The sequence below is a fragment of the Fundulus heteroclitus genome, unplaced genomic scaffold (genome assembly GCF_011125445.2).
Source record: "Fundulus heteroclitus isolate FHET01 unplaced genomic scaffold, MU-UCD_Fhet_4.1 scaffold_188, whole genome shotgun sequence".
Classification (NCBI taxonomy): domain Eukaryota; kingdom Metazoa; phylum Chordata; class Actinopteri; order Cyprinodontiformes; family Fundulidae; genus Fundulus; species Fundulus heteroclitus.
Window position 1 is genome coordinate 304,570 of NW_023396600.1, and position 26,034 is coordinate 330,603.

Below are 26,034 nucleotides of genomic sequence, written 5' to 3' on the forward strand. Positions count from 1 at the left end.
CTTCGACAACCCGCTGCAGCTTTTCATTTGTCTGAGTGGTGATCTCCACCTTGGACTTCAGCGCGGCCACTTCGTGCTGCAGAGTGGTCAGGTCATCTGAGTGGGAAGTGAGGGCTGATTCCATTACGGAGATGGTAGCCGTGTGTGAGGCTACTGTATCACAGATCTTCTGCATAGAGGCTTGGATAGGAGCCATGGCAGTGTTTAGGGAGGAGGTGAGTTCACCTGTTACGTCTTTGCGTAATTTCTGAAGCTCACCGACGAGCATGTCCAGTGTTAACGGTTGGGCTCCACCTGTTGCTACATTGCTAGCTTCTGCCTTGCTAGTATCTTTATCCTGCGGGCTGAAGTGCTGAGTAAGCTGAGGCTGGCTTTTTCCTTGGCGGGTCCCGTGGGATTTACTCATTTTAGTTTCAAAAGTGTTGCGCTGGCAAGAAAATAGGTCAAAAAGTCGGAGTTTAGAGGTGTTAAAGTTACAAATGGTCAGGGAGCAAACTCCAGGCGTGTGATCACCCTGCCGCCATTACCGGAAGTCTAAAAAATACTTTATTAATCTGAGAGGGAAATTACATGCAGGTGTTAACTGATTTTACAGGGGTTTCTTCAATGAGTTGTAGATTGTGATGGCTGTAGGCAGGAGGATCTCTTTTGCAGATCGGTTTTACAGCTGATCTGGAGAAGCCTCTGACTGAAAACACTCTGTTGTTGTACAACAGTCTGATTAAGAAGATGCTTTTCCTTAATGTTCTTAATTTTATAAAGAATCATTCTTTGAAAAGTCATCTCCGGAGGTTCTAGAAGAGTTACAAGAACAGCACAAGCTTTCTTTATTAGCTTGTTGAGCTTCTTTAGGTCAGGTGCTCTAAAACAACAGCTGGCTTCACATGTGAGAGCAAACATGTTTTCAAGAGGGAACTTCCTCGAAACCATAATAACAAGGTATTTGGTATGAATTGTTGTTGTTTTAGCCGCTTTTCAGTTAGCTAGCCAGTGACAGGAAGTAACCAACTGGAAGTCTTCCACAAAGGATTTCAAATCCCTTTGTCCATATTTCCGTTGAAAATAAGGTGAAAATAGCCTATATTTGCACACTTATACTAACCATAATCAGGGTTCGAAATAATCAGAGTTTGAAATCTCCTAGACTTTAAAATACTGCAAGGAAAAAGCATTAGGTTGCTTTAAATCTTATCTGTCTGACTTATTCCTGTTTGTTCATGTTAATAGTAAATCCTCTAGGGTCACTGGTGGAGTACCACAGAGTTCAGTCCTAGGGCCAATTCTCTTTAATATAAACATGCTTCCGATTGATAAGATTATCAGACTGTATGGGATTAATTTCTACTGTTATTCTGATGACGCTCTTTATTTATCCATAATTCGACTACAGGCATGTCTTGACGACATCAAAATGTTGATGACTTAAAATGTCCTGCTTTTTTTAAAAAAACTCTTTTTAAAATGTTTCATTTATCATTTTATCATCAAAACACAGCATACAAATACTAAGAACAAGGGGCAGTACATGTTTGTGTTATAGCAAAATAAAGTGTTAGTTGTTTCGCTTCTTTATATGCAAACCATTTTTGTACACCGCTTATTGTATGTCGTTTGATATGTAAAAAGTATGTCATCTTCTCCATTGAGTGTATCTCTTGGACTATTCCTTTCCACTGATCAATTCGAGGTGTGTCAACCTTAAACCAAGACCGAGTGATAGCCTTTTTACATGCAATCATTAGGATTCTAAAAAGAAAAATGTTGTCCTTTTGGACGACTTCACCAGGTAGTGGACCTAACAAAAAAATCTTAGGATCTTTAGGGATGACGTAACACATTATCCTCCCTGTAATTGAAAAGATACTGTCCCACAATTGTTCTAACTTTTAGCATGTCCAAAATAAATGAGAATGAGAATGCTCTGAGGAAGAGCACCTTTTAGTCAGTCGGCCTGGTCTCTGAGAGGTGCCAGGGAATGGTACCAGATGAAATGGGTAAGCTGACAACCCAGGGTCCAGACCAGGAAGCAGAGCCGTAGTTTAACACACCTCTATGCAGCTTCTGTACTGTTACCCACCCATTATCCTATTGAGACGGTGTCTTTCCCACGGCCAAAACTTAACAGATCAAAAACTTATCTAAAAGGAACAAATCATAAAAACCTAATAAAAATCAATACGGTTCACCTTGAACCTAAAAATAAAACAATTAAATGTGGTCTATTAAATATAAGGTCTCTCCCTCCAAAGACTTTGTTAGTTAATGAATTGATTTCTGATAAACAGATTGATTTATTTTGTCTCACAGAAACCTGGCTACAAGAGGACTATGTTAGTATAAATGAGTCAACTCCCTCCAATTATTCAAATTTCCACATTCCCAGATCTGTGGGAAGAGGAGGAGGAGTGGCAACCATCTTTCAGTCTGATTTATTAATTAGTCCCAGGCCAATTAATAACTACAGTTCTTTTAAACATTTAACCCTCAGTTTCCCTCATCCAAACTGCAAAGTAATAAAACCTCTTCTGTTTGTTGTTTTGTATCGTCCACCAGGCCCTTACACTCAGTTTTTGGATGAGTTGTCAGATTTCTTATCTGATTTGGTGTTAAATACTGATAAGGTTATTATAGTGGGTGATTTTAACATCCATGTTGACACAGAATGTGATAACCTTAGTGTAGCCTTTAAAACTATCCTAGATTCAATTGGTTTTGCTCAAAATGTGCATAAACCAACGCACTCTTGGCTCCATACTTTAGACCTTGTGCTGACATATGGCATTGATTGTGAAGAATTAACAGTATTTCCTCACATCCCTGTCCTATCTGATCATTTTTAATAACATTTGTGTTTATTCTAACTGAGTTCTCCACCCCCAAAAGAGGGTTCCATTATAGTAGATCTTTATCGGACAATGCTGCATCAAACTTTAAAAAGTCTGTCCCCCTCTTAATATCGTCAGTATTGCAGAAATACCCTGCAGATAGCAGCAATGTTGTTTCTTCCAATTTACAGTAATATATGATCGATAATATCTACTTTGAAAGTTAACATGAACTGCTGCTGAAGATGAACACTGATCTACCTGGATGTTCCATGGAGGACTGAAACGCCTCAGTCAGAGACGTCTGTGGGTCTGTCGGGGCAATGACAGAAGTCTCCTCTCTCCGTTTCTGTGGCTCGACGTTTTCATGTTTTTTCACGTGCTTAGATAAATTTGTTGTGTTTCCACTGAAATGAAACGGCTTTTTACAAAACATACAGCTTGATTTCATTTACGGTATTAAAATAAAGCCAAACGGTGCTACTTCCCCTGTTCATGTTTTTTCGCTGCTGCGGTCTCTCTCAGCTGTTTGTGTGTTAAGTTTGTGTGAGAGCTGAGTGGGCGGGCCAGGCTGAGCCTGCGTGCTGATTGGCTGGCGCCGCTGAGCCATGTACGAGAGGGGAGGGGGAGCAGCAGAGTGCTGCTGTGAGTGCTGACTGACACTGACTGAAAGCATGTGAGCAACATGCGTTAATGCGCGATAAAATAAATATCGCCGTTAATAGTCTAATGAATTAACTTGCCCAGCCCTAATTACATTAAAATGACTGTCGTCATTTCAGCTTTTAACTTTTTGCTCTCTCTCTTTTTCTTCATAGTAGGTACACCTGGTCTGGCATTCTGTTAACTGTGACATCATCCAGAGAAGACGGCTCACCCGCTATTACCATCTAATGTAGAACAGATTACTGGAATCAATGTGTGCTTCTGTGCTTTTTGTCTCTCTTGTTGTGTCTCTGCTCTGTCTTCTGTAACCCCAGTCGGTCGAGGCAGATGACCGTTCATACTGAGCCCGGTTCTGCCAGAGGTTTTCCTTCCCGTTAATGGGGAGTTTTTCGTCCCACTTTCGCTTCATGCTTGTTCAGTATGAGGGATTGCAGCAAAGCCATGTACAATGCAGACGACTCTCCCTGTGGCTCTACGGTTCCCCAGGAGTGAATGCTGCTTGTCGGGACTTTGATGCTATCAACTGGTTTCCTTATATAGGACATTTTTGACCAATCTGTATAATCTGACCCAATCTGTATATTATGATTGAGCTTGATTTTGTAAAGTGCCTTGAGATGACATGTTTCATGATTTGGCGCTATATAAATGAAATTGAATTGAATTGAAATCAGACAAATATCAACTTATAAGGTGTTCACTAAACATTTGAAAAAAAAATGGTTTGTAGATAATACCTCTGTCTACACAAACTACATTGGTTGTGCTGTATTTGTATATTTGTATATTTGTACTGTATTGTGGTATTTTTATTTTCTTAGCAGTAGTGTTTTGTTGTTTTTGTGTCAGGATCTGTCTAGGTGAATCTCATGTCGTTATTGTGTGTCGATGCAGTTATATTTCTGTATTTTTTTTTTTTTTAATATCATGTCCATTGGACCGCAGATGAAAACTAGCCTTTGGGTATTACCCTCTGACACTTCCATACACAGCTCCTTTTCTCATTTTGACTTAAAATACATAGTATTATTCCCATTTTGTTTCTGCAGTGCTTTATACAATTTAGAGACAGTTTTACTTGGCAGGAGCTTATAAACATTACTAAAAACTTTAACAATGTCATTGCCTTCGGGAGAAATACCTTTTTTATTTTTTACACTGTAATAGAAATGTCGCTCTTGACAATATTAGAATAAATCTCTGTTCTCTAGATTGTATTGTCCTTTGAGTTGTTCGAATACCTTAAAGTCTAAGTCTTGTATCAAAAAAATATCCTGAAAACTGTTGAATAACTTCCAGAACAAGGTAAACTTTGAATATTCATGTATCAAAAGTGTTCTAATGAAGTTTAAATATGAAATATCGCACATTTTTTACACCGATTATGGTATTTCGCGTTTGAGTGCTGCCTCCGTTTACGATTGGCCATTTCCGACAGTGTGACGTCAGTTCAAGAACACCGAGAACACACAAATCAAACTTGCATAGAAACACACATTGTTTACATTGTACAACCGGTACGGCGAACCAGGATATATATGCATGGATCTTCTTTCACCCACAAAATCTGCGGATCCACGTGTACTTTGAGCAAGCCCTTATAAAAATATCGCCAAACTAATTACAAGATAAAATGCCTTCTAGGTGCGTAGTTGGTGGCTGTAGTGTCGCTTATAGGCCTAGTGCAGACCGCGGTGAAGTTGGTTTGATATTGGACATTCAAGCTCTGCGGAGTGAGCGGGATCTAGCTCACGGTTGATCCGGTTGAAGGACTCCGATTTCGGCCAGCGTCTCTCAGCTGCTCCCTCCTCCCATACGCGGTGGTACAGTTAGGAACCGTCAACAAATCTGATTTGATTTTTGTTTCTCAAGAGTGCTCCGCTGACTCCGCGGAGCTTCAATGTTCAATATCAAACCAACTTCACCGCTGTCTAGTGCAGGCCAGAAAGTATCGCTACATACTTGGCTGGTGGATCAAAAGGTCTGAAAGAAATGGGATAAAATCATAAAAGAAACGCGAAAGGACTGGATTGCCGGCAGTGACAAAAGTGTTTTATGCAATTCACACTTCACGAGCGAGGAAGTCGTAGTGTTGGCAGACAGTGTTATTGCCGGATGCACGGTACTCCATTCTGTGTGTGACATCACATACCAGATCGGCCGATTGAGGAATGTTCAGGCTCATTTGCATATACAACAAGTTTTATCAAAATTACTTCCAAACGGCACACATCATTTACATATAATATACATTTCTTTACTCTGGTGACTGTTTGAATGCATCTGCGTTAAAATACATTTTACGTGCAACGTAGACTTTAAAGGTGTTGCCATCAACAGGCAACACCTTTTAAGTGAAGTCTATTTCACCTGGCCGAAAACTAGAATTGCAGGAGGGCCAGATCAAAAGTTTAATATCATTAGCCAATTTGTACTCATTTAGAACCTGTTTCCGAATTAATACTATATCTTCAACTATACGATTCCCATCTTTATAATAATAGACGGGTTTGAGGTGGGCTCCGTCCCTCGGTTAGTTCAATTAGTGTCCATGGGGCCTCGATTTCTGGGGAACACCAGCAAACCATATATCATTTGAGATGCGTAGAATCAATGTAAAGTGTTCTAAATTTGATCCTTGTTCTAGCCCCTGACCAAATAAATTGTGATATTAACCAGTTCCAAGTGTGAGTCAGCAATCCTGATAGGCAGTTACATGAAAAGATACAAAAATTCGGGAAGCAGATTCATTTTCACTATTCCCAGTCTAGCATTGAAGTCTAGTATCTGCATTGCCCAGCGCTTTCTCTTTCTGTATTGAATCAATAACTTTCTCAAAATTCAGATTGAACAAATCATCTAGATCTTGCAAGATAAACAGACCAAGATACTTTAACTTTTTAACTTCCCATTTAAGTTTATAATTGTGATGTATGAATTTGCTAGGGGAGTAGTTAAAATTCTCTCTCCTACAATTTGTAGATCATCCATACAGCAAACTAATGTGTTGCTTTTCCTTCTTACCACAGAATGCATACTTAAATCATCATTTATGATTTACCAGTTTGATCCATTATTCATACTCATATGGACCTTCACTCTTTCACATTTAATACTTTTATGAGCTCTTAGGAAGTCAAAGTGCTAAATCTTAAAGTAACTTTTTTGCCTGTCACATGTTTGTAGTGGTCATATTCTTACTCTTTAACTTCTCAAAAAATTCAAATTCAGTTCTTAAATTTTAAAAAATTGGAAAATCCATTTCTTAGAGCACCATTGCAGAATATTCAATTGGTGTCCAACTTATGCAAAATATTTAATTTTCATTGCTTTTATTCCATATGATATGTAAATTAAATGTGCAACCTAAATTGAGAAATGTAAAATATCTCTTTCAAAAGTCCCATTTGTCTCATTTTTATGTGCACTCTGTTTTTGTTTTTTAAAACTATTTGCTGCTGTATTTTAGAAATTCCCTTTTAAAAATGTTTCAATATGTTGCTGAATGCGCAGCTTTGCTTACAAACTTTGAGCGAAAGACCTGTGGTCACTGATTTAAGCCTGTTTGCTCTTGCAATGACCTGAATAACTGAGAATTTGCAGAGGCATTTTAAAAGGAATGTACCAGTGTTTTACTTTAAATTAGTTTTCCAATTTGACTTGGTCTTTTGTTAATAACTTTGATATTAGATTAACACAATCCACCTCCCCATGTATACAGAGTGGAGCTTGTTCAGTGATCCTGGACCGCCTGTAGTCCACTATGATCTCCTTGATTTTGTTGGTGTTAAGGATAAGGTTATTCTTGAAGCTCCACTGTGTCAGATAATGGACCTCTTCTCTGTTGTGGGTCTCATCCTTGTTGGATAGGAGACCCACCACAGTGGTGTCGCCCGCAAACTTCACAACCATGTTTGTGGGGTGGATAGAAGAGCAGTCATGTGTGAACAGGGTCAGGAGAGCAGGGCTGAGGACACAGACCGGCGGCGTCCCAGTGTTGAGGATCAGTGGGGTAGATTTGAGTTGCCTGTTGGTGAGGTAGTCACTGATACACTAGCAACGCAGTGCAGATAATCCCAGGTTGCACAGCTTCAAAGCCAGCATGTCTGGGAGCACAGTGTTGAATGCTGAGGTGAAGTAGAGATCAACAGATACAGGTTTAATGCCGATACCGATTATTTTCACATCAAGCAATATGACACATGAATGAGGTGAACGAGAGCACGCTCTGTGTCACGCCCATGCCCAGAGAAAATTATCCTAATCACTATCTCATGAACTGACTAAAGCCCCATTTACACTACCCTTGTTAAACCGATCCATGCCTAGCTCGGTCCGAGCTTGGATCAGTTAACCAAGCCGAACTTGGTTCTGACGACCGTTTACACACAACGCTATCTCGGTTCCTTGGTTTCCTCACCTCTTAGTGACAATCTGCGGTACTACTGCTCTCTGGGATTGAAGGAGGGACTAAGCAAATCAAAATGGCAGCGCCCTTACTTGACAGAGTCGGCTTTTGGGAAGTGGATAAGACAAACAAACGTCTAATAAGGATTTAGAGATGCAGGAAACAACGACAGACGCTGAGGTTCATCACACTGCTAGGCAGAATCATCACTGGAAATCGTGTGTCACGGTAGGGAAGCTAATATTTTTATGGATGGATGAAATGTCAGCTGACCGCACAGAGATGACGCGGTCTGCACATGTGCTCTTTGTTATCAGAAAACCGAGCTACTGAAAAACCGAGCCAAACCCACCCCCGGAACCAGGTTGTGTTTAGCGCGGTCCGGTTGTGTCTGGCTTGGTTCAGTTCAGTTTACGTTCCATTTACACTCGATAGTTATCTCGGTTACCGAGCTCGGACTGGTCTCGGCACAGTTAAAAAGGGGTAGTGTAAACGGGGTATAATTAAAAGAGGCAACTGCAGTAAATGGAGGAAGACTAATTTTACATGTCAGACATATATGAGAAAGAAAAAAGAGAGAAAAAATGAATCAAACTTGCGCAATACTCCTTTAAAAAAACAAAACATATTAACAATGGATGGCAAACAATGTAGAACATTTAAATATATAACAATAAAAAATATCCATCTTCTTCAGCTTATTCGCAGTCAGGTCGCGGGGGTAGCAGCTTCATTTGGGAGGCCCAGACGTCCTCTTCCCCAGCCACTTGGGCCAGCTCTTCCAGGGAAAACCCAAGGCATTCCCAGGCCAGCCGAGAAACATAGTCCCTCCAGTGTGTTCTGGGTCTTCCTCTGGGTATTCTCCCAGTGATTTGTGATTGATCTGTGTCCGATGACGAGAGAGAGACACAATTTGGTAGAGCAGCACAGAGTAACAATAATAGAGCGCTCCATAAAGCTGTTATTAATCAGAGAAATAAAAAGTTATTTCCTGATTGTTTCACAGCATTTACATCCAGCCCATGGTAACGCCTCAGCTTCCTGCAGCCACACCACCGGTTGCCGGTTTCCCTGTTCCAGTCTGAATACCCCGCCAGTCCCCTAAACCACCACTCCTCCCCCCAGAAGCTACACATTTCTTCCGGTATAACCCCAAAGCAACCTAATTTACCTAACTTATTAAGTGTGCAACAGCACTTAGCAATAAAGTCTAATACGGATCATTACAATATACTTTTATTTATTGATTAAATTTACAGTTTTCGGTTTTAATCTTTACAAAGGAAATGTTTTTTTACACATCTTTATGGTGTGGGGAAAAAACACTGTCAAACCGGCATTACATTTTTCTTCTCGCGCACCCCCTAGTGGCAGCTCGCGCTCCCTGTTGTAGGAGAGAGGAATATAAACATTGACAAGACAATGAAAAAATTATTAAAGAAGTGTATAAAATAATTTAAAGTATTAATTATTTTACCCAAATCCAAGCTACATTTATACTAAATTTCTATATTATCAATTTTAACCAGAAAATGACAGAGGCACCCACCGTGGATGAGGTAAATGACAGAGGCTGTGTGTGAATCAGTTACATGGAGTTTCTGAAAAAAGGCCATTACCCATTAAGGATTATGTTTAGAATATATTTACACCCGCTTTTAATCTAATGGAAGCTTTGCTCATGCATTACTCATTTTCAATGGGGAAACATACGAGTCGGTCTTGTTTCTCTGACTTAGGCAGTTTGCTGCAGCAGCACGGCAAGGCTGACCGACTGACTAAGCGCATATCAGTTCTTTCGAAGCGGGATGGGCTTACAGCTGCACTCGCGGTTTGCTGAAGAGACAGTAAACTCAGAGCAATCAGTGCTTTTACTTGTTGCCAAAGTCTCAAAGTCTTGCTACATCCATTGCTTGTCGTTTTTGAATAAAAAAGTCACTAGAGCAGGCTGAAAAGTTGCTAATAAGTAAGTGAAGTGAACATGTGAGAACAGAACGTTAGCCCCTCCTACCAGTCCCCTCTGCGTGTGTGTTTTGTAATTGAGAAGATTGGCGAAACAATGTTGTTTGCAGTGGAGTCTCCCTGGAGAATTGAATTTGACCTTAAAGCTAGGGTCGGTGATTTTTCCGGCAGTCTTGCGCATCTGCAAGACTGTCTTACCTTGCTCTTCTGCTCTTTAGGGCAGCGGTTCCCAAACTTTTTTAGCCGCACACCCCCTTCTGTGTCCCAACCAGGTTGACGCACCCCGAATCCCCCACACCTTCAAAAAAATAAATAAAATAAAAGCAAAAAGCTTTTTAATGGCCATATTAAAGGCTGCAAGTTTAATTTGATTTGTGTCCAATGACGAGAGAGAGAACTTTTGTAGAGATGCATAGAGTAACAGTGAGCACCAGCCTCGATAAAGCTGTCATTTATCAGAGAAATAAAGAGTTATGTCCTGATTGTTTCACAGCGGTTGTACTCAGCAGGAAAACACAGCCATGGCAACACCTCAGCTTCCCGCATCCACCACTGCCAGTTGTTGGTTTCCCTGTTCTGGTCTGAATGCGCGCTAAAACTGCATCTTTAAAATGAACTGCACCTGTCTGAATCACAATAAGTATTACAGCCCTGTGCGTGAATGGGCAGCGGTGTCACTAACCGATCCGTATTGGTAGCACGATCCGTTCCATCAGCTCATTTGCGCACGCGCGAACAGAATAACTTCCGGGTCGCCAAAAAAATTATGTAATTACGGTAATAAAAATACTTATTTCTTATTCTCCTCCTTCATCACTAACCTTAGCTCTCTCAGCTGACAGTTTCCCTGATTTCAGCCAATTGAGCATATTTTCTTAAATGAATAAAGCAGCAGCCACGTGCAAGGTGCACATATACGGTGTAATGTTTAGATAAGTTATTCTATATTTCATCTTAAATGAAGCATAGAAAACTTGATGTGAATATTTTTTATATTATAATATTTTTATTTCTTAAAATTACAGTTTTTGATTTAATTTCTACAAAGGAAATTAATTGTGAAATTATTGTGTTGGAGGTAAAAAAACAGTCAGACTGCCAATACATTTTTCATCTAGCGCACCCCCTAGCGGAAGCTCGCTCACCCCTGGGGGCTAACAACTATAGCTTTAATAATACAGGTAAGAGTACCGATAAGGCTGAAGGTTGTCCACGAGGACCGCTCAACGTGGCCCCAGGGCTGTTTTGATACCAGGTTTCGGTACCCCTCCCTAGTGTTAACAGGCTCCTAATATAATAAAAAATACAGTTTTTTTCCCCAACTTTTGGTCTTATGCCAAAATACCACTTCCTGATAGGTAAGTGCTTACAAACACGGGTTGAAGATGATGCTTTACATCTTCCTGTTCTCCACATTACCTTTTTCACATGTAATGTTGCTTCAATTCTGCAGGACGGAATTTTGTTTTATTGTTGTTTAAAATAAATATTTTTTATGTTTACAGGTTTAACGACTGAGGGCCTTTATCGTGTCAGTGGAAACAAGACAGACCAGGATAACCTTCAGAAACAATTTGATCAAGGTAAACTTTGATCTGCTTGGACATATATTTACAGCTAAACCTCACAAGACACAAACAAAATGTATGGCAAAACAACTTACTGAATTCTAGTAAGGCATCCGTCCAGCCATCCAGCTTATCTGAGATCGGGTCACAGGTCTAGGAGAGAAAACCAGACATCCCTTTCCCCGGTATCTAAATCTGGGGAATACCAAGACATTCCCTGGCCAGACAGGATATGTAGTCCCTCCAGCAGGTTCTGGGTCTTTCCTTGGGTCTGCTCCCAGTGACAGGTGCACAGAAAACCCCCAAAGGTAGGCACTTAGGGAGCATCCTGATCAGATGCAAAACTATGTCAATTGGCTCCTTTCAATTTGCAGTAGCTCTACGTTGAGCTCTCCATGGATAACAGAGCTACTCACTCTATCTCTAAGGCCAGGCCTGGCCACCCTCCAGAGTAAGCTCATTTTAGCTCATTTTTGTCTCCGGTATCTTGTTCTTTTGGTCATGATCCATACCACACGACCAAAGGCAAGGGCTGGAATGTAGGCATACCGGCAAATCAAAAGCTTTGGTTTTTGGTTCAGCTCTTTCTTTACCACAACAAACCGGAGCAGTGCCTGTCTTACTGCAACTGCAGTCCTAATCTGTCTGTGCAAATCTCGTTCCATGCTACCATCACTCATGAACAAGACACCAAGCTACTTAAACTTCTCCACTTGAGGCAGATACTGACTTCCAACCCAGAGTCAGCAATCCACTTACTTGCAAGGTAGTGACAAGCTTAAAAGTGTATAGCCGCAAGTTATGTGCAACGCTAGAGCTAGTGCTGGACTGACTGCTAAATAAGCTCAGAAGTAGATTTGGCTACAGAGTCAAGGGGTGTGAATAAAGGACAACAAAATAATTATGATTAATAGTTGTATATTTAATATTCTAATAGAAAAATTATTAGTTACATCTACAATATATAATATAATTTATATGGATATGAATAGATATAATACACACCCAGACACACACAGGGGAAAAATAATATGAACAAGCAATGTAATTTCAAGGGAGAAAGAAAATATATTCCAACAGGATCATTCAAACAAAACAACAAAGACCAAAAAAAAATAAAACACTTTAGTTCAGTTTGTTCTGGGTTTTCAGTTCATGAGGTCCATTGGGAAACCAAATTCAGAGGATCCGAGCTTGGAACAAAACATTTTCCTACCACACTGTAGCGGTGGTTCTCTGGTAGCACGCCACCCAATGGATAGTTGAAGGAACAGCACAAAACAAAAAAAACTGACCAGAAATCAGGCCAGAGTCTTAAATTAGTAAAATAATAAACAATAAACTTAACCTTAGCAATAAATAAATCATAATTAATCAAACAATAACTCTGTTATTCATGCCATAAATCACAGCATTAAGATACACCAAATAGTTTAAATAGTAAACAAGATTTCTATATGAAGCATCAATATTTCCAAATATCACAAGGTAAAATAAAGTGCACTTAGAATTCAAAGATGAAATCATGGGACAAAAAAAAAAACCCAAAGTATTTCAACAGTTCAATCACAAATGTATTGCGCAACACATATCAATAAGCAATCAGAGCTATTCAAAAAGGTACCATGGCTTCTTAGGCTAGAAAGGTTTCAGACAAAGTTCTGTAATTTACCCAAAGCATAAACCAATATACCAATACGTTTACTGCTTGGGAAAATCATATCGGTTCTTGCTTGGGGAAAAGTTTCCCTCCGCATTAACCAAAAGAAAAGACGAAGTCTGAGTGCAGCCGGTGCGGATCTGGGAGCTATATGTACCACCCATGTTAGCGTAGCATGCAAACGGTGTACTGCGGCGTCACTCAAAATACAGAATGAAAATATTATAACTTGACTCACAGATGAGTAGATGATTTGGGAGAGGATTGAGAGAATGTCCAGCAGGTTATGGGTTGTAATCTGCGGTATAATTTAAGTTATCGGTAAGTTTGTACAAACAATAATAAAGCATGAGCAAATAGAAGGGAACAAACTTTCCAAGTTGAAAGACGCTAAAGTGATCTATGGTAAAGGCAACCACATAGTTAACTAGAAAAAAGTGCATTTCCTGCGAAAATGCTCTGTGAATGCAGTAAGCTGAATGATTGAGCAAAATATGCAGAAGTTTTTTGAAGAAGAGAAAAAATTGCTGAAAAGCATTGAAGAAGTTGAAAATGTTGAAGAATTTGAACATGAAAGAACAATAGCTGAATGATTAGAAGAAGAAAAAAACTGAGGGAATGGCACCAAACATCTCCTAACTCATTCTAAACACTGAATCATTTAACAAAGCAGAAGTAGAATTTGAAACTTGAATATACTGTAGCCATATGTGGGCCTGCATTTCAAGGAGTATAAGGGGTTTCACCCCCCATTGAAAAGCATTGGATGTTTGACACCTCATAGCTTGGAGATGCTTTATGCGACGTAGGCCAAATTTCTTGTGGAGCTTTCTCTTTAAGGTAAGAACAGACTCTGTGAAGGAGAAGTTTGTACAAGCTTCCTAGAGCTACTTCCGATTAGCAACAAGCTAACCATTAGCCGCTAAGATGGTTGTGTTTGGTATCACTGGGTGATTGTACTCTGTCAGTTTGGTCCCAATCCTGTACTGGGATGTGCCTCAAATAGGGAAAAATTATGTTGTTTATAACGTTGCCATGGTAACTCAAAATGGCGGGTGGTACAAAAAAATATTTCATGGGATCAGCACACATGTTTTGATATACACTCTGTGGGGATTATAATATAACAGACTGTGAAGCAGAAGTTTGTACAAGCTTCCTAGAGCTACTTCCGGTTAGCAACATGCTAATAGTTAGCCACTAACATGGTTGTGTTCAGTATCACCAGGTGATTGTACTCTGTCAGTTTGGTCCAAATCCTGTACTGGGAAGTGCCTCAAAAAGGGGTGCCAATACTTAATGTCACCAAACGTGACCAAAGTTCATGGGTTAGATCGGCCTCCTTTAGCAACTCCGCCTCACCACATCTGGGCCCAGAACTCAACATTTGACCAAAATGGTGTGTAGCGCCTTTTCCCACAGGTGGGTGGTGCTGTATTGGCCAATTGGGTCGTGTCTGGGCATCATGCCAGGTCCAGTTGGAAGCAAAGGCCCAATAGGAACACATGTGAAGTCCAAAATGGGCCAGAAAAGTGGCACATGGCTGATAATCACTTGAAAATTTTTAAATGTTAAGAGGAAGTGACTGTGCGAATTTCAGATTCCTATATTAATCACAGCCACTGCAGTGGGTGTCGAAAGTTGCCATTCTATCCCAATGGAGCCTCTCCCTCTGGTCAGCAGAGTTCTGTCGTCATGGAAACTCGCTCACACCTGCAGCGGGCCATTTTACCAAAGTGCAGACACTTTGCTCAGAATATGTCCCACTGAGTTATAATGGAGAACTTTGCCTCACATCTCCTGATCCGTAAATGGTAGAGACGTAGTTTTTTCTGCGTCTATTTCGTAACGGATAGGAGAACAAGAAAAACTATCAGTTTTTGCTGGAAATATTTTAATTTAGTCATAAAAAATTATGATATAAAGGGGATTTTTAAGGAATTTCAAAAATCCTCTAAAAACGGTCCCGAACAAATCGCTCTAGCTGAAAAAGTATAAGAGATATCAAAATAATTATTTCACTGTGAGTATCAGCAGGCTTTTGAGGACAATGTTGCTAATTTTTATGTTTGTATAAAAATCGGTGTAGGCACAGCGACGATGTAAAAAAAGTAGATCATGTGGAAAAATGCAGCTCTAAAGCATTTTCAGGATTTTGCACATTCGCTACTCTCGAACAAATTGTTTCTGCGGCAAAACCGTAACAGTTATCCAAAAAATTCCTTTTTTGTGAGTGCCAGAAAGGTTGGGACATTCATGTGTGAAAGTCTCATGCCTGTACATCAAACGGTTTAGGAGTAGCGACGATGCGAAAACGTGTGATGTTTTGGATTTTCAGACGTCATTTTTCAAAACCGCTCCATACGAAATGAATGGGGGAGGTTTCGGGTTTGTGTCGCTCTGAGGTGATTTGCGAAAAATCTATAAATGCTACACCAATGAGGGTTACATTTCCTGAATCCAGACAAAAATTCCTACGTTTTGATGTATAATTTATGTGGATAGATTGAAAATTGAGCGAGTGAGAAGAAGTTGTTCGGAGAAGAAGAATTTGTTGAATTTCTACAGTGTGTACTCTATAACTGCCTCCTTGACGACCATAGCAACGCATGTTATTTGCTGAATTTCTTGAAAAGCCAAAAGTATTTTAAGGAGGTACTATATGAAAATGGTAAAAGATATGAAAAAGCTGAAATATACCATAATAGCTGAAAGATGTCACTACATTTTAAAAGTTGAATGGCGTTTCTAGCTGAAAGTAGGCTGAAGCAGTAAGCTGTCAAAAAGCAGCTGAAATGAGCAGAATTTTAGTTAATTACATTCATTTCCTATGGGAGAAAAAAGTTTAAAATTTGCAGAAAAAGCTGAATATTTTAAAAAGTTGAAAAGTTAAAAGTACAAAAAGATATAGCCATCGATTCCAGAAGAAGCTGAATAGTTTAAAAGTTGAATGGTTGAAATCGGACAAAAACTGTAGGAGGAGAAGCGAATCAAACTTTAAACAGTAAAAACGCGAAAGAGGATCTCAATAACTGTGAATGCCTAATGCATTCACAGTAATTAAGCAGCAGTGGAGTGTCAAGGTGGGGTTTTTCAAAAACAAATGAGAAGCCACAGCGAGGAGCAGCTGGGAGCAGCGTTAGCTGTAGCATCCATGGAGCAATCTGTATGGGTCAGGGACCCACCCCTTTTTAAAGGGACAGGGCGTGCTACTATCAGACTGAAACCGGAAGTAGGGCCTTATGTGACGTGGGTTACATATGCTTAAAAAAAGACCAAAAAACATTTGATCATGATAAAATAAGGTTGCATACACCAAGCCTCCATCCTGATTATGTTTTGATGGTACTTTTTCTGGATCGCTGGACGTGATTAGCAGATATAAACAGACGTGACGCCATTATTATCACAAAACTATCATAATGCCGGTTTGCTTAATTAATAAATTGAAATTAAATAATGCCGGACTAGGCCTGTCCCGATAATCAATAAATCAATTAATCGCACAATAAATTTTATTCACATGATTAATAATTAAAATAAGCACGATAATTCGCATAGGCATGCTTGCTTATTTCCCCTTGTGTTTCTCTCTGAGACGGCGGAATAGCAAAAAGGTTTCAGCACACTGCATTGGTGTCTGCTCACACCTCCCTTCTCGTTTCTTCAGTGTAGGAAGGGTTAAATCTGGCCAGAAAAAAATACAGTGGGGGAAGCCCAGCTTGTGTCAGGTAGGCACATGCTAAGTTAAAATTAGTGTCTGTTGAACGAGAGCCGGAGAAACGCTTGTTTGAAAAGAAATTAAACTGTTGTCAAAGCAAGACACGACCGCTGCAGGGTCACAGTTTTTTTGGATTTAAACCAAATGACGGCACCTCTGTAATTTGTCTGAGCAGGTAGATCGAGAGGATATACTTGCGTTATTATGCCATTATCATATTAGTTGAAAAACGTCTCTAACAGTAATATGATTTATCGCAATAACTTTTAGAAAAAATCATCGTCCAGCAAAATTTGTTATTGTGACAAACCTATACTGGACCAAGCCTGACCCTTTGAAATACCTCGCAGTAAAGCGAGGTATTTCATGGTTGGTCTTCATGATTGAAGACCAACCATTATTAATTAAATAAAACAATCTAACAGCAACTTTAAGAGACTCATGTCACATGACGGTCATACTGTATGCCCAGCGACATTGCAGTGTTTTCCCTCTTTGAATAATTTTTTGCGCTTTTTTTCCACTGGATCATGGACCATTCTTCATTCTTTCGCCTGGAGATGTTAATAGTCGTTAGCCGCGTCCTTGTTTTAACCCCTGCTCCGCATGCGCAGTGTGTACTTCCGTTACAATCTTAAACACAAAAAAGGCTTTATTTACTAACAAACTGAGCAAAAACAAAGCATAAAACACCAAAATAATAGCTAATATGCCAGCAGGACGTAATAATCGTTCATAAAAACTTTGTATGCAAGCAGAGTGGGCTACAGACGTGTAAATAAAAAAAAAAAGTCAAACAACGTGGCTATGGACCTTTAAGGAAAGAAGCTGCAAATGAACAACTTAGCAGATGATCAATTTGGAGTGGTCTGAAATATCATCACTAACAACAGGAGCCCGGCCTTCCCCCTCTGCAGAATCCTCATCTGGTTGAACACCTTAACAGCTTCTACTACAAGTTTGAAAGGTAGCTGTTAAAACCTCCCACTAACTCATTGTGACACAAATATGCATCATGCACCAACCACCCAGAGATGCCTTACCTGGATTTAAGAACTCTGAGGTGGACGTCAATAGGCTCTTTCAACGTCAGTAGACCAGGTATGCTCTAGAACTTGAGCTTGCCTGTCTCATCTTCAATTAGATCTCTGGAGCTATGTGAAGTTCTCCTGTACCTCAGAGAATATACTTTAAAATGCTTCTGTTACTCTATAAATGACTGAATGGTTTAGCACCAAAATACATTGCAGATTTGTTGTCAGTGTATTAGCCCTCCAGACCACTCAGGTCTTCTGGCTCAAGTCTACTTTGCATACCCAGATCCAAAACCATACATGGATATCAGTAGTTTTTATGTTCCACTTATCTGGAACAAAGTCCCAGAAGACTGAGTTCCTTTAAATCAATTTTTAAAATCTATTTGTTTAGAGTTGCGTTTGGATGTCAGTGTTGACGTTTGTAGTCCAACTTGTCTTATATGTTGACCTGCTGCTACTATTCCACTACAATTTGCTTTCCTCTGTAATGTTTTCTTTGATCTGTTGCACAGCACTTTGAATTGTCTTGTTACTGAAATGTGCTATACAAATAAACTTGCCTTGCCTTGTGCTTCAAATGCTTCACTTTCATCCAGGACCCAAGAAATGCACGACAATGTGGTTAAATAACTAAAGACCTGTTGTATTAACACCTGTGGTAATGAAATAATTTAAGTGACTGGTGTTGAAGCACCTGAAGGACATTACAGCACCCCTGCTGGATTCCATAGAGGTAGTTTACTTGGAAAACAGGTCAACAGTCAACCTGGGATTTTACTTCAACCCACACTCCCTCAACCACCCAAGGGCGTATTGATACACCTCTGGGTGCTTGAAATATATATAGTGACTGAAAAGTGGTCCAGTGGCAGGCCTAGTAAAATGTGATTAGATATAAGGGTTGTTGTCGAATAAACTTTTATATGCCTTCAAGGCAAAATTCTCACATCACACTTCATCCTGTAGCCAGTAACATGACCCTGAGACACCCACACACTAGGTTTCTTTTTCGTCTTCTGCTAACAGTTTTCGACTGCCAGGTGTGCCAACACTGATTTTCTAGATTAACAGTTTATGGGCAGACCCCATCAAGTGTAAACCCAAGAAAGATCGCTTGAAATTTGACAACTCCCCCAAAGCTTTTCCTCTCTGTTACTCCTCTTTTATAGTGAATTTCATTGCAAAAACTATAAAAAAGACAAATATTTCAAGCTGAAAACATCATTTAGTTTACTTATTCTTATTTACAGCATTGCATGTAGAACAATGAAACTACATATGAAAATTTGAGTTATTAATGCCTTTTTTATCTTCACAGGTACAAATTGCCACTTACTTTCATATTGCTGAAATCCAGAGAGGGCATTTTAGAAACAGATATATCCTATATTGCCCCTTAGTAGGAAAATTCAGGTGTATTAGCAGCAAAATGGTAGGCAAGTCAAAGCATATGGATTCATACCATATTTATTTATATTGCACTTTACAAGAACAAAGGTCAATAAAGTGCTGTACACATACAACTGAAAATAACTTAAATTAAAATAGACAAATAAAACACAGACAAGTTAAAATAGACAAGATATTTGAAAACAGTAAAAATAGTAAAAGGTTTAAGTAACTAAAGAGTCAACCTCAGGATGTGCAAAACGCTTAAGCAAACAGATGTGTTTTAAAAAGAGTCTTGAACTCTAAAAGAGAGGAGGCCTACCTGACATCCAATGACAGATTGTTCCACAATTTTGGAGCTGTTACAGCGAAGGCACAATCTTCTCTTAGTTTCCGCTTTGATTTAGGGACAGTATAGAGCTGCTGGTTGGCAGACCTATGAGAGACGGCAGGTGAATGGGAGTGCAGCAGTTCAGAAAGGTGTGGAGAAGGGGGGGGGGGGGCATTAAGAAATTTAAAAGCAAGTAAAAACTTTAAAATGGATCCTAAAACTTACAGGCAACCAATGAAGGGAGTTTAAGATGGGGGTTATGTGCCCAGACCTTTTTACAGATTTAGACAAGGGTAAAAAAAGAGCTTTGCTTTGATTATGAGAAAGAAGTTCTATAAAAATCTTAACTGGAGAAATTGTCCCTTTAGCTTGTAACTTTATGTATACATGGTTTATCAGATGAAGTTTAACAAACAAACTTGACAAACTTTGACCTAGACAACAAAAGCAAACTGCAACTTTGAACACATCCAAAGAGATCTACCAAGAATTTAAATATTCTTCAGACACTCATGTGAAAACACATCTGTTGTGCAAAGGGGGCTAAGAGAGTAAAGTATTTAGAGCAGACTATCTATAGTTCCCTGTTTCTAATCCGCTAGTATCTAAAAGCTTTTACTGGACAAAGCAGTTTTCCATGTTGAAAAGAGTTAAACAAATGCTGTGAAACATGCTTCATAAGGCATAAGACCTTGTGAGTCTTTTGCTGAGTCATGTACTTTCTTTGTCTAGATCACAACATCAATTTTGGAGAGATGGATATTGCAGTGAATGCTGTGGCTGGAGCGCTGAAGGCTTTTTTTGCCGACCTGCCTGACCCACTGATCCCCTACATCCTGCACCCAGAGCTGGTGGAAGCTGCAAGTAAGAAAAATGAACAATTCATTGTTGCAACAAAAAATTCTGCTATTTTTAGCTCTTTAGACTTAATGCAGTGATGCATTTGCTTGAGACGGAGTGCAAGTGTGAATGATTGAATGCAGTGTTATGCACTTTGGGCTCTTCGGGACTTGATAAAGTGCAGGCCATTTACAGTTTGAGCTTTATTGTGTGTGTGGTGGGAGGAGGGGGGGGGGGGTAGCATGTGTTCATGCTGTGTAGAAGTTTCACTATATCTACGTTTTCATCTTTCTTTGTATTATTTCAGTTCCAAAGACACAGTATTTGTAACATCATGCATTATTTCCTTTTGTGTTAGAAATCATGAACTACAACGAGCGGCTGCAGGTGTTGCGAGAACTTGTGAAGAAGTTTCCTTCAATCAACTACCAGATCTTCAAATACATAATCACACACCTTAACAGGTAAAAAAAGAAGGAATAGTGAAAAATGACACCCATATAAGATCAACATATGCAAATATTAAAGGTACCGTATTAACCTGAATATAGGGCAAGTTTTTTTTATTGTAAATGCGAAAAAGTCTGGTCGCTTTATAATCAGTGTTTAACCATTAACACATGCTGATAGCGGTCTGGGGTCGCTACACCACCGCAACAGCAGGGGGCGGCAACGTTTTGTAAAGCCGGTGACATTTCTTTGGCGGGGGTCTTCTTTTAATCAGAGCAAGGAAGTATTAAATGAAAATGGAGCGATGTGGTGATTGTCCTGAACAAAGAGGGTGAAAAGTGGGGCAAGTTAACAGAAAACTGAGGCAGACTTATGATACTAATTTTAAGATAATGGTAGTTAATGCGACAGAGGCATCAAACAACTATCAGGCTGCCAAGAAATATGGAGTTACGGAGAGTAATGTGAGAAAGCGAGTCCAAATGGACTGCCTGAAAAATTCTTAACAGTAAAAGAAAAGCTTTTTGCGTTCCTTTCCAAGAAATTGACGGGAAAGTTTGGGAGTTTGTTATTGAGAAACACAACAAGGGCATGCCCATTACCAGAACAATCATTCGGCTGACTCTGGCTTGATGGGTTGAGTAGTCGTCTGGCAATCAGAAGGTTGTGGTTCGATTCCAGCTTCCCCTTGCAACATGTCGATGTGCCCCTGGGCAAGGCACTTAACCCCAAGTTGCCTATCGAGCTGCGTCTCGGTGTATAAATGTGTGCGCGTTAGTGAGAGCGACTGGGTGAATGTGGCTATAGTGTACAGCGCTTTGGGTGGTCAGCATGACTGGAAAAGCGCTATATAAGTTCAGACCATTTACCATGAAAGCTTTGGACATTGCCAAATATACAGAGTTTAAAGCCACCGTCGGCCCGACTTTACCAATATGAATAGCAGCTGCGGCCGACCTCACAGTAACCTGATAACCCACATCAGAATCAGAAATACTTTAATGATCCCAGAGGGAAATTACTGTTTCAGTACAACCGCCATCACATACATCACAAACGTTTCTTTGGGAGACGATTTACTGAGGCTATGCTTCCAAGGACACGGCTTACACGGTGCCCGCTTACACGCTGCCATTACTCTGTGGAAAGATACAATAAGGAAAAACACATATTTCAAACTTTATCCTAATACAGGATACCGTTAGAGATATCAAAAACCTTGGCACGAGAAGCACAAATGAGACGAGACGCATAAAAGCAGAAAGGTTAACATTGAAAACTAGTCGCGTGTAAGTTCATGTGTTTTAGTGAGCATCAGTTATGTGTGTCTGTTTGGGTGAAGTGTTTATATTTCCATGAACACTCTAGAGAGGCCATTGTCCGTGAAGTTATCAACCGGCCAACAGTTCAGAAAGCATTCGCAGATGTCAGAGGGGGAGGAGGGAGCCGGGGAGAGTTCTGAGCTCTCCGACATAACGATCCAGGAGTGATTCATTGATAGGGGAGGCATAATCCAAATACTTTACTTGTTATGAGGACAAGCTGCACTGAGTTTCCTGTCAGCTTTAAGTCTTCGCTGGCTCCAAATGGTGAATCCAATATTCCAAATTAGTTTCCCTTCCAGTTTTTATCCCATCTCCCCTCGAGTTCAACCACCGAAGCCAGTCTGCGTTCCAGCACATCCAGCTTTTCGGCTCTGCTCCTCCACATCCAGGTCTGTTCGCTCACCGCCTTGATAGCGTCATATGCAGCCAGTAGACTGATCAAGGCCAAATGGCTACCAACATCCGCTGTATCTGCTGATATATCAAAAAAATACATCCACCAAATCCAATCTCCCAGAAATCCCAGAATCATGAATCCAAACATGTATATTTCTCCACATCCAGGACTGACAAAGTTGAAAGACACACCGTTTTCCATCCAAGAATATAGGGTGTATCCCACGAAAGAGTCAAATCGGGGCACACGACGGGTCCCCCTTTTGCTGCCTACCCGTCGAAAAAGTATTTGATCGATAGCATTGAGAGGCCAGCTTACCAGATCCATGTATATATATATGTATATATATATATATATATATATATATATATATATATATATATATATATATATATATATATATATATATATATGTATATGTATATATATGTATATGTATATATATGTATATATATATATATATATATATATATATATATATATATATATATATATATAAGGCCTGGGCAACGATTTAAATATTTAATCGCGATTAATCGCATAATTTGCCTGATTAATCATGATTAATCGCATTGTATTTACAAACTCCAAGAATGAATTCAAAAGTAGTGTAAAGAGCACTTTTATTTTAATGTTCTGTTGTGCACTGATGAGGCCATGTTAATGTCTAAATTGAATACCGGAGGACCTGCTCAGGGGCAATCAGCTTTGTTAATTTGCTCAAAAATGGTCAGCTCAGAAAACATGTTGTTTCTCTATGTAGGTTGTCTTTCTATGTATTCGTATTCTCCAATCACCATCAAGCAAACAGCCTGTCGCTGCCTGGGAGAGTGAGCTTTCTGCCACAGTAAGAGTTCGCTCTCCACTGCGGTCCTCCACAGTTACCACAAGAAGAGAGCGAGGAGTCACCGTGGTGAAGAGCTGGTTCCCACGCTGTATATGCCTGTGTCGTGGGAATATGTAGCTGGGTCTTTGTGGCTTTTTATTTCAGTCCCACCTTGTTGAATTGCGCCGCCAGTTTAAAGCCTTTGGTCAGCTTGGACTTCCCTGTCTGACATCCTGCAACACAAACACTTCACCAGCCATAAAACCATAATATTAATTTGTAACAGGGTGTTGCGCCGAATGACTACTTAATTATATTTATGGAAATCACTTGTCTTATTGAATAAAATGTATTATTTGTATCAGTCTAAGAGCTGTCCAAAATATATTTGTCTGAAGAGTGAATTTTGTTAAAGCGTGTAGTAGACTTTATAAAAGGAATGAGAGGGATATAATAAAACAAGTGATCCAGTCATTAAAGTTTGCAATAGTTAAGATAAAATGTTACCCAGTAAGTCATTATTAGAATGCAGCAAAATTAATGATAAAGATTGTGGTAATTAACAGATATTAGCTTAGAAATACAAAGCAGTTGTAATACAAGTAATATTTTTTTCCTGATCACAAAGGTGCATGTAAAAAATTTTTGTAATTATAACAGGTCAATGCCTTTAGTTTAATTATTTCTGTGCATCACTATTTTTAATATATATTATTCAATATATCCAAATCGATTTTCTAATTCTGAATTGATTCTCATATTAATTGCTAAAGATCGATACCCAGCCCCAGTAGATGAAACAAACTTTAAATTTGTGTGATTTGTTACCGTTTGCCATTGTATACAGTCAAGGTTTTTTGGGGGGTTACAATGTAATTTATTAACTAAAGATGTGTTTTTGTTTACTAAGTTTACAATTATTTTTGACTGTTGTCCTACTGCCATTCTTGTACATTTGTAGTTGTTTGTAAGTTAAAAAACTGTTCAGTTTGTATGTTTTCTCTAATAATTTTGTGCTGTGGAACTGTTCCCTTGTCAGGTGACCAGCACCGGAAGACTAGTCTGATGACAGCCGACAACCTGTCCATCTGCTTCTGGCCCACCCTCATGCATCCTGACTTTTGAGAACAAAGACACACTGGCGACTGCAAAGCTGAACCAGTCAGTTATTGAGACTTTCATTGTGCAGACTGACTATTTCTTTCATGGAGGTGGAAATTGAGAGCTCCGGCAGTGAGGGGACACCGCCACCACATTGCCACAGCATGGTGGAGGCTCTTCTGCCCCTGCAGTTGCCCCCACCTTTGCAACCCCAGCAGATACAACACACACTAGCCCCTGATCCACTCATTTAAGACACCCCTGGGCTTCTGTGACATTGGGAGTTCTGAATGTGCTTCCAACTTCAATCTTCAACACATGCTTGGTCATTCTTTGTTGTCAAATCAGTGACTGGCTGATATCAGTGAAACACATTGCAACAGTCAGTTGATTTTTCTCCCCTACTTGTCATCTTCTTTCAGCTTTGGGGTTTAGAGACACATGGATCAGTTGTTGGATCGGTCCTTGTCTGAGAGATCTCCTTATAAATCATGCAAAATTAGGAGATGGATCATGGATTTTCAGTTGCACGTCACATTTTGGAATGCATTGTTAGGTCTAATTTCCCCACCAGTTTAATACAATGATGGATAAACTGATCTGAAAGGGTACATAATGGAAGATTATATCAGAGACAGACTAAGTTTCAAAGCATTCTTAGAAGGATTTTGTGCAAAGATTCCTTCCTCTACCCTCTTTGAAAATGACACTAAGATTTTTGCCAACATCTAGGCACAACTAAAGGGAAGTTAAACATAACTGCTACTCTAATCTAAAAAACTGACACTGAGAAACAGGCCGAGAGGATTTCAGTCTTCCTGCAAATTTTAGCACAGGAAAACAGCTTTTGACTTCAAGTCAGTTTGGGACATGGATGAGACTCAACATGCAAAACTTGCAAACAGGCTTTTTGAACTTGACGCCCTGTATCTTGAACATTTTTGGAAGGTGATGGGTGGAGTCCCTGGTTTTCAATACTAAATGACAGGATGAAACAATACCTTTCCCACTACATAAACTTCAAGGAACAGCCACAAGCACGATTTTGTGGCAACGGTCAATGTTGCAACTTCATGTCTATTTACTTGTTTTATCGTGTCATGCTTTAATAGTTTGATTACATTTAATTTCTATCCATGTTGTGGTGGGTGTGTGTTTGATGTGTAATGATGCAGATTATATGCCTGATGGTTTAGCTGTATGAACTAATCTGTGGTCTGTATTCCAGTCTGTTGGTATCTTTCTTTTACAGGGGGGGGAATTTCATAGGGAAAAGAGAGATAAAATGCCAACGTACCGAGGACCAGACTTCTAAGCTGTTTCATTTCTCTTTAGTTTTCTCAATTGTAAAAGGAGAGATCTCCCCAGGTCTTTTTTGTATAAGCACAGTAAAGAAGCTGTCTCCATGTCACCTTATTTCCTTGATTTTATTTTCTAAAAATCTGCATGTTTTTGCCTCTTAATGGAAAAAAAAGATAACTTTACAAAATCAAGTGAAAACCTAAAAAACACTAAGAGTCCTTGTTAG

At 39.6% G+C, this 26,034-nt stretch overlaps 1 protein-coding gene across 1 annotated transcript in view; it reads left to right on the forward strand.

Annotated features, from left to right (window-relative positions):
* Positions 1-24,903, forward strand: part of LOC105921241 (rho GTPase-activating protein 5) — a 110,611-nt gene extending 85,708 nt beyond the window's left edge. The window contains 7 exon segments of the mRNA XM_036129591.1: positions 11,367-11,444; positions 20,300-20,431; positions 20,766-20,871; positions 23,804-23,813; positions 24,453-24,524; positions 24,526-24,617; positions 24,619-24,903. Of these exon segments, the coding sequence (XP_035985484.1) occupies positions 11,367-11,444; positions 20,300-20,431; positions 20,766-20,871; positions 23,804-23,813; positions 24,453-24,524; positions 24,526-24,617; positions 24,619-24,760 (632 nt within the window). The 3' untranslated portion in view covers positions 24,761-24,903.
* Positions 24,904-26,034: the final 1,131 nt, after the last annotated feature.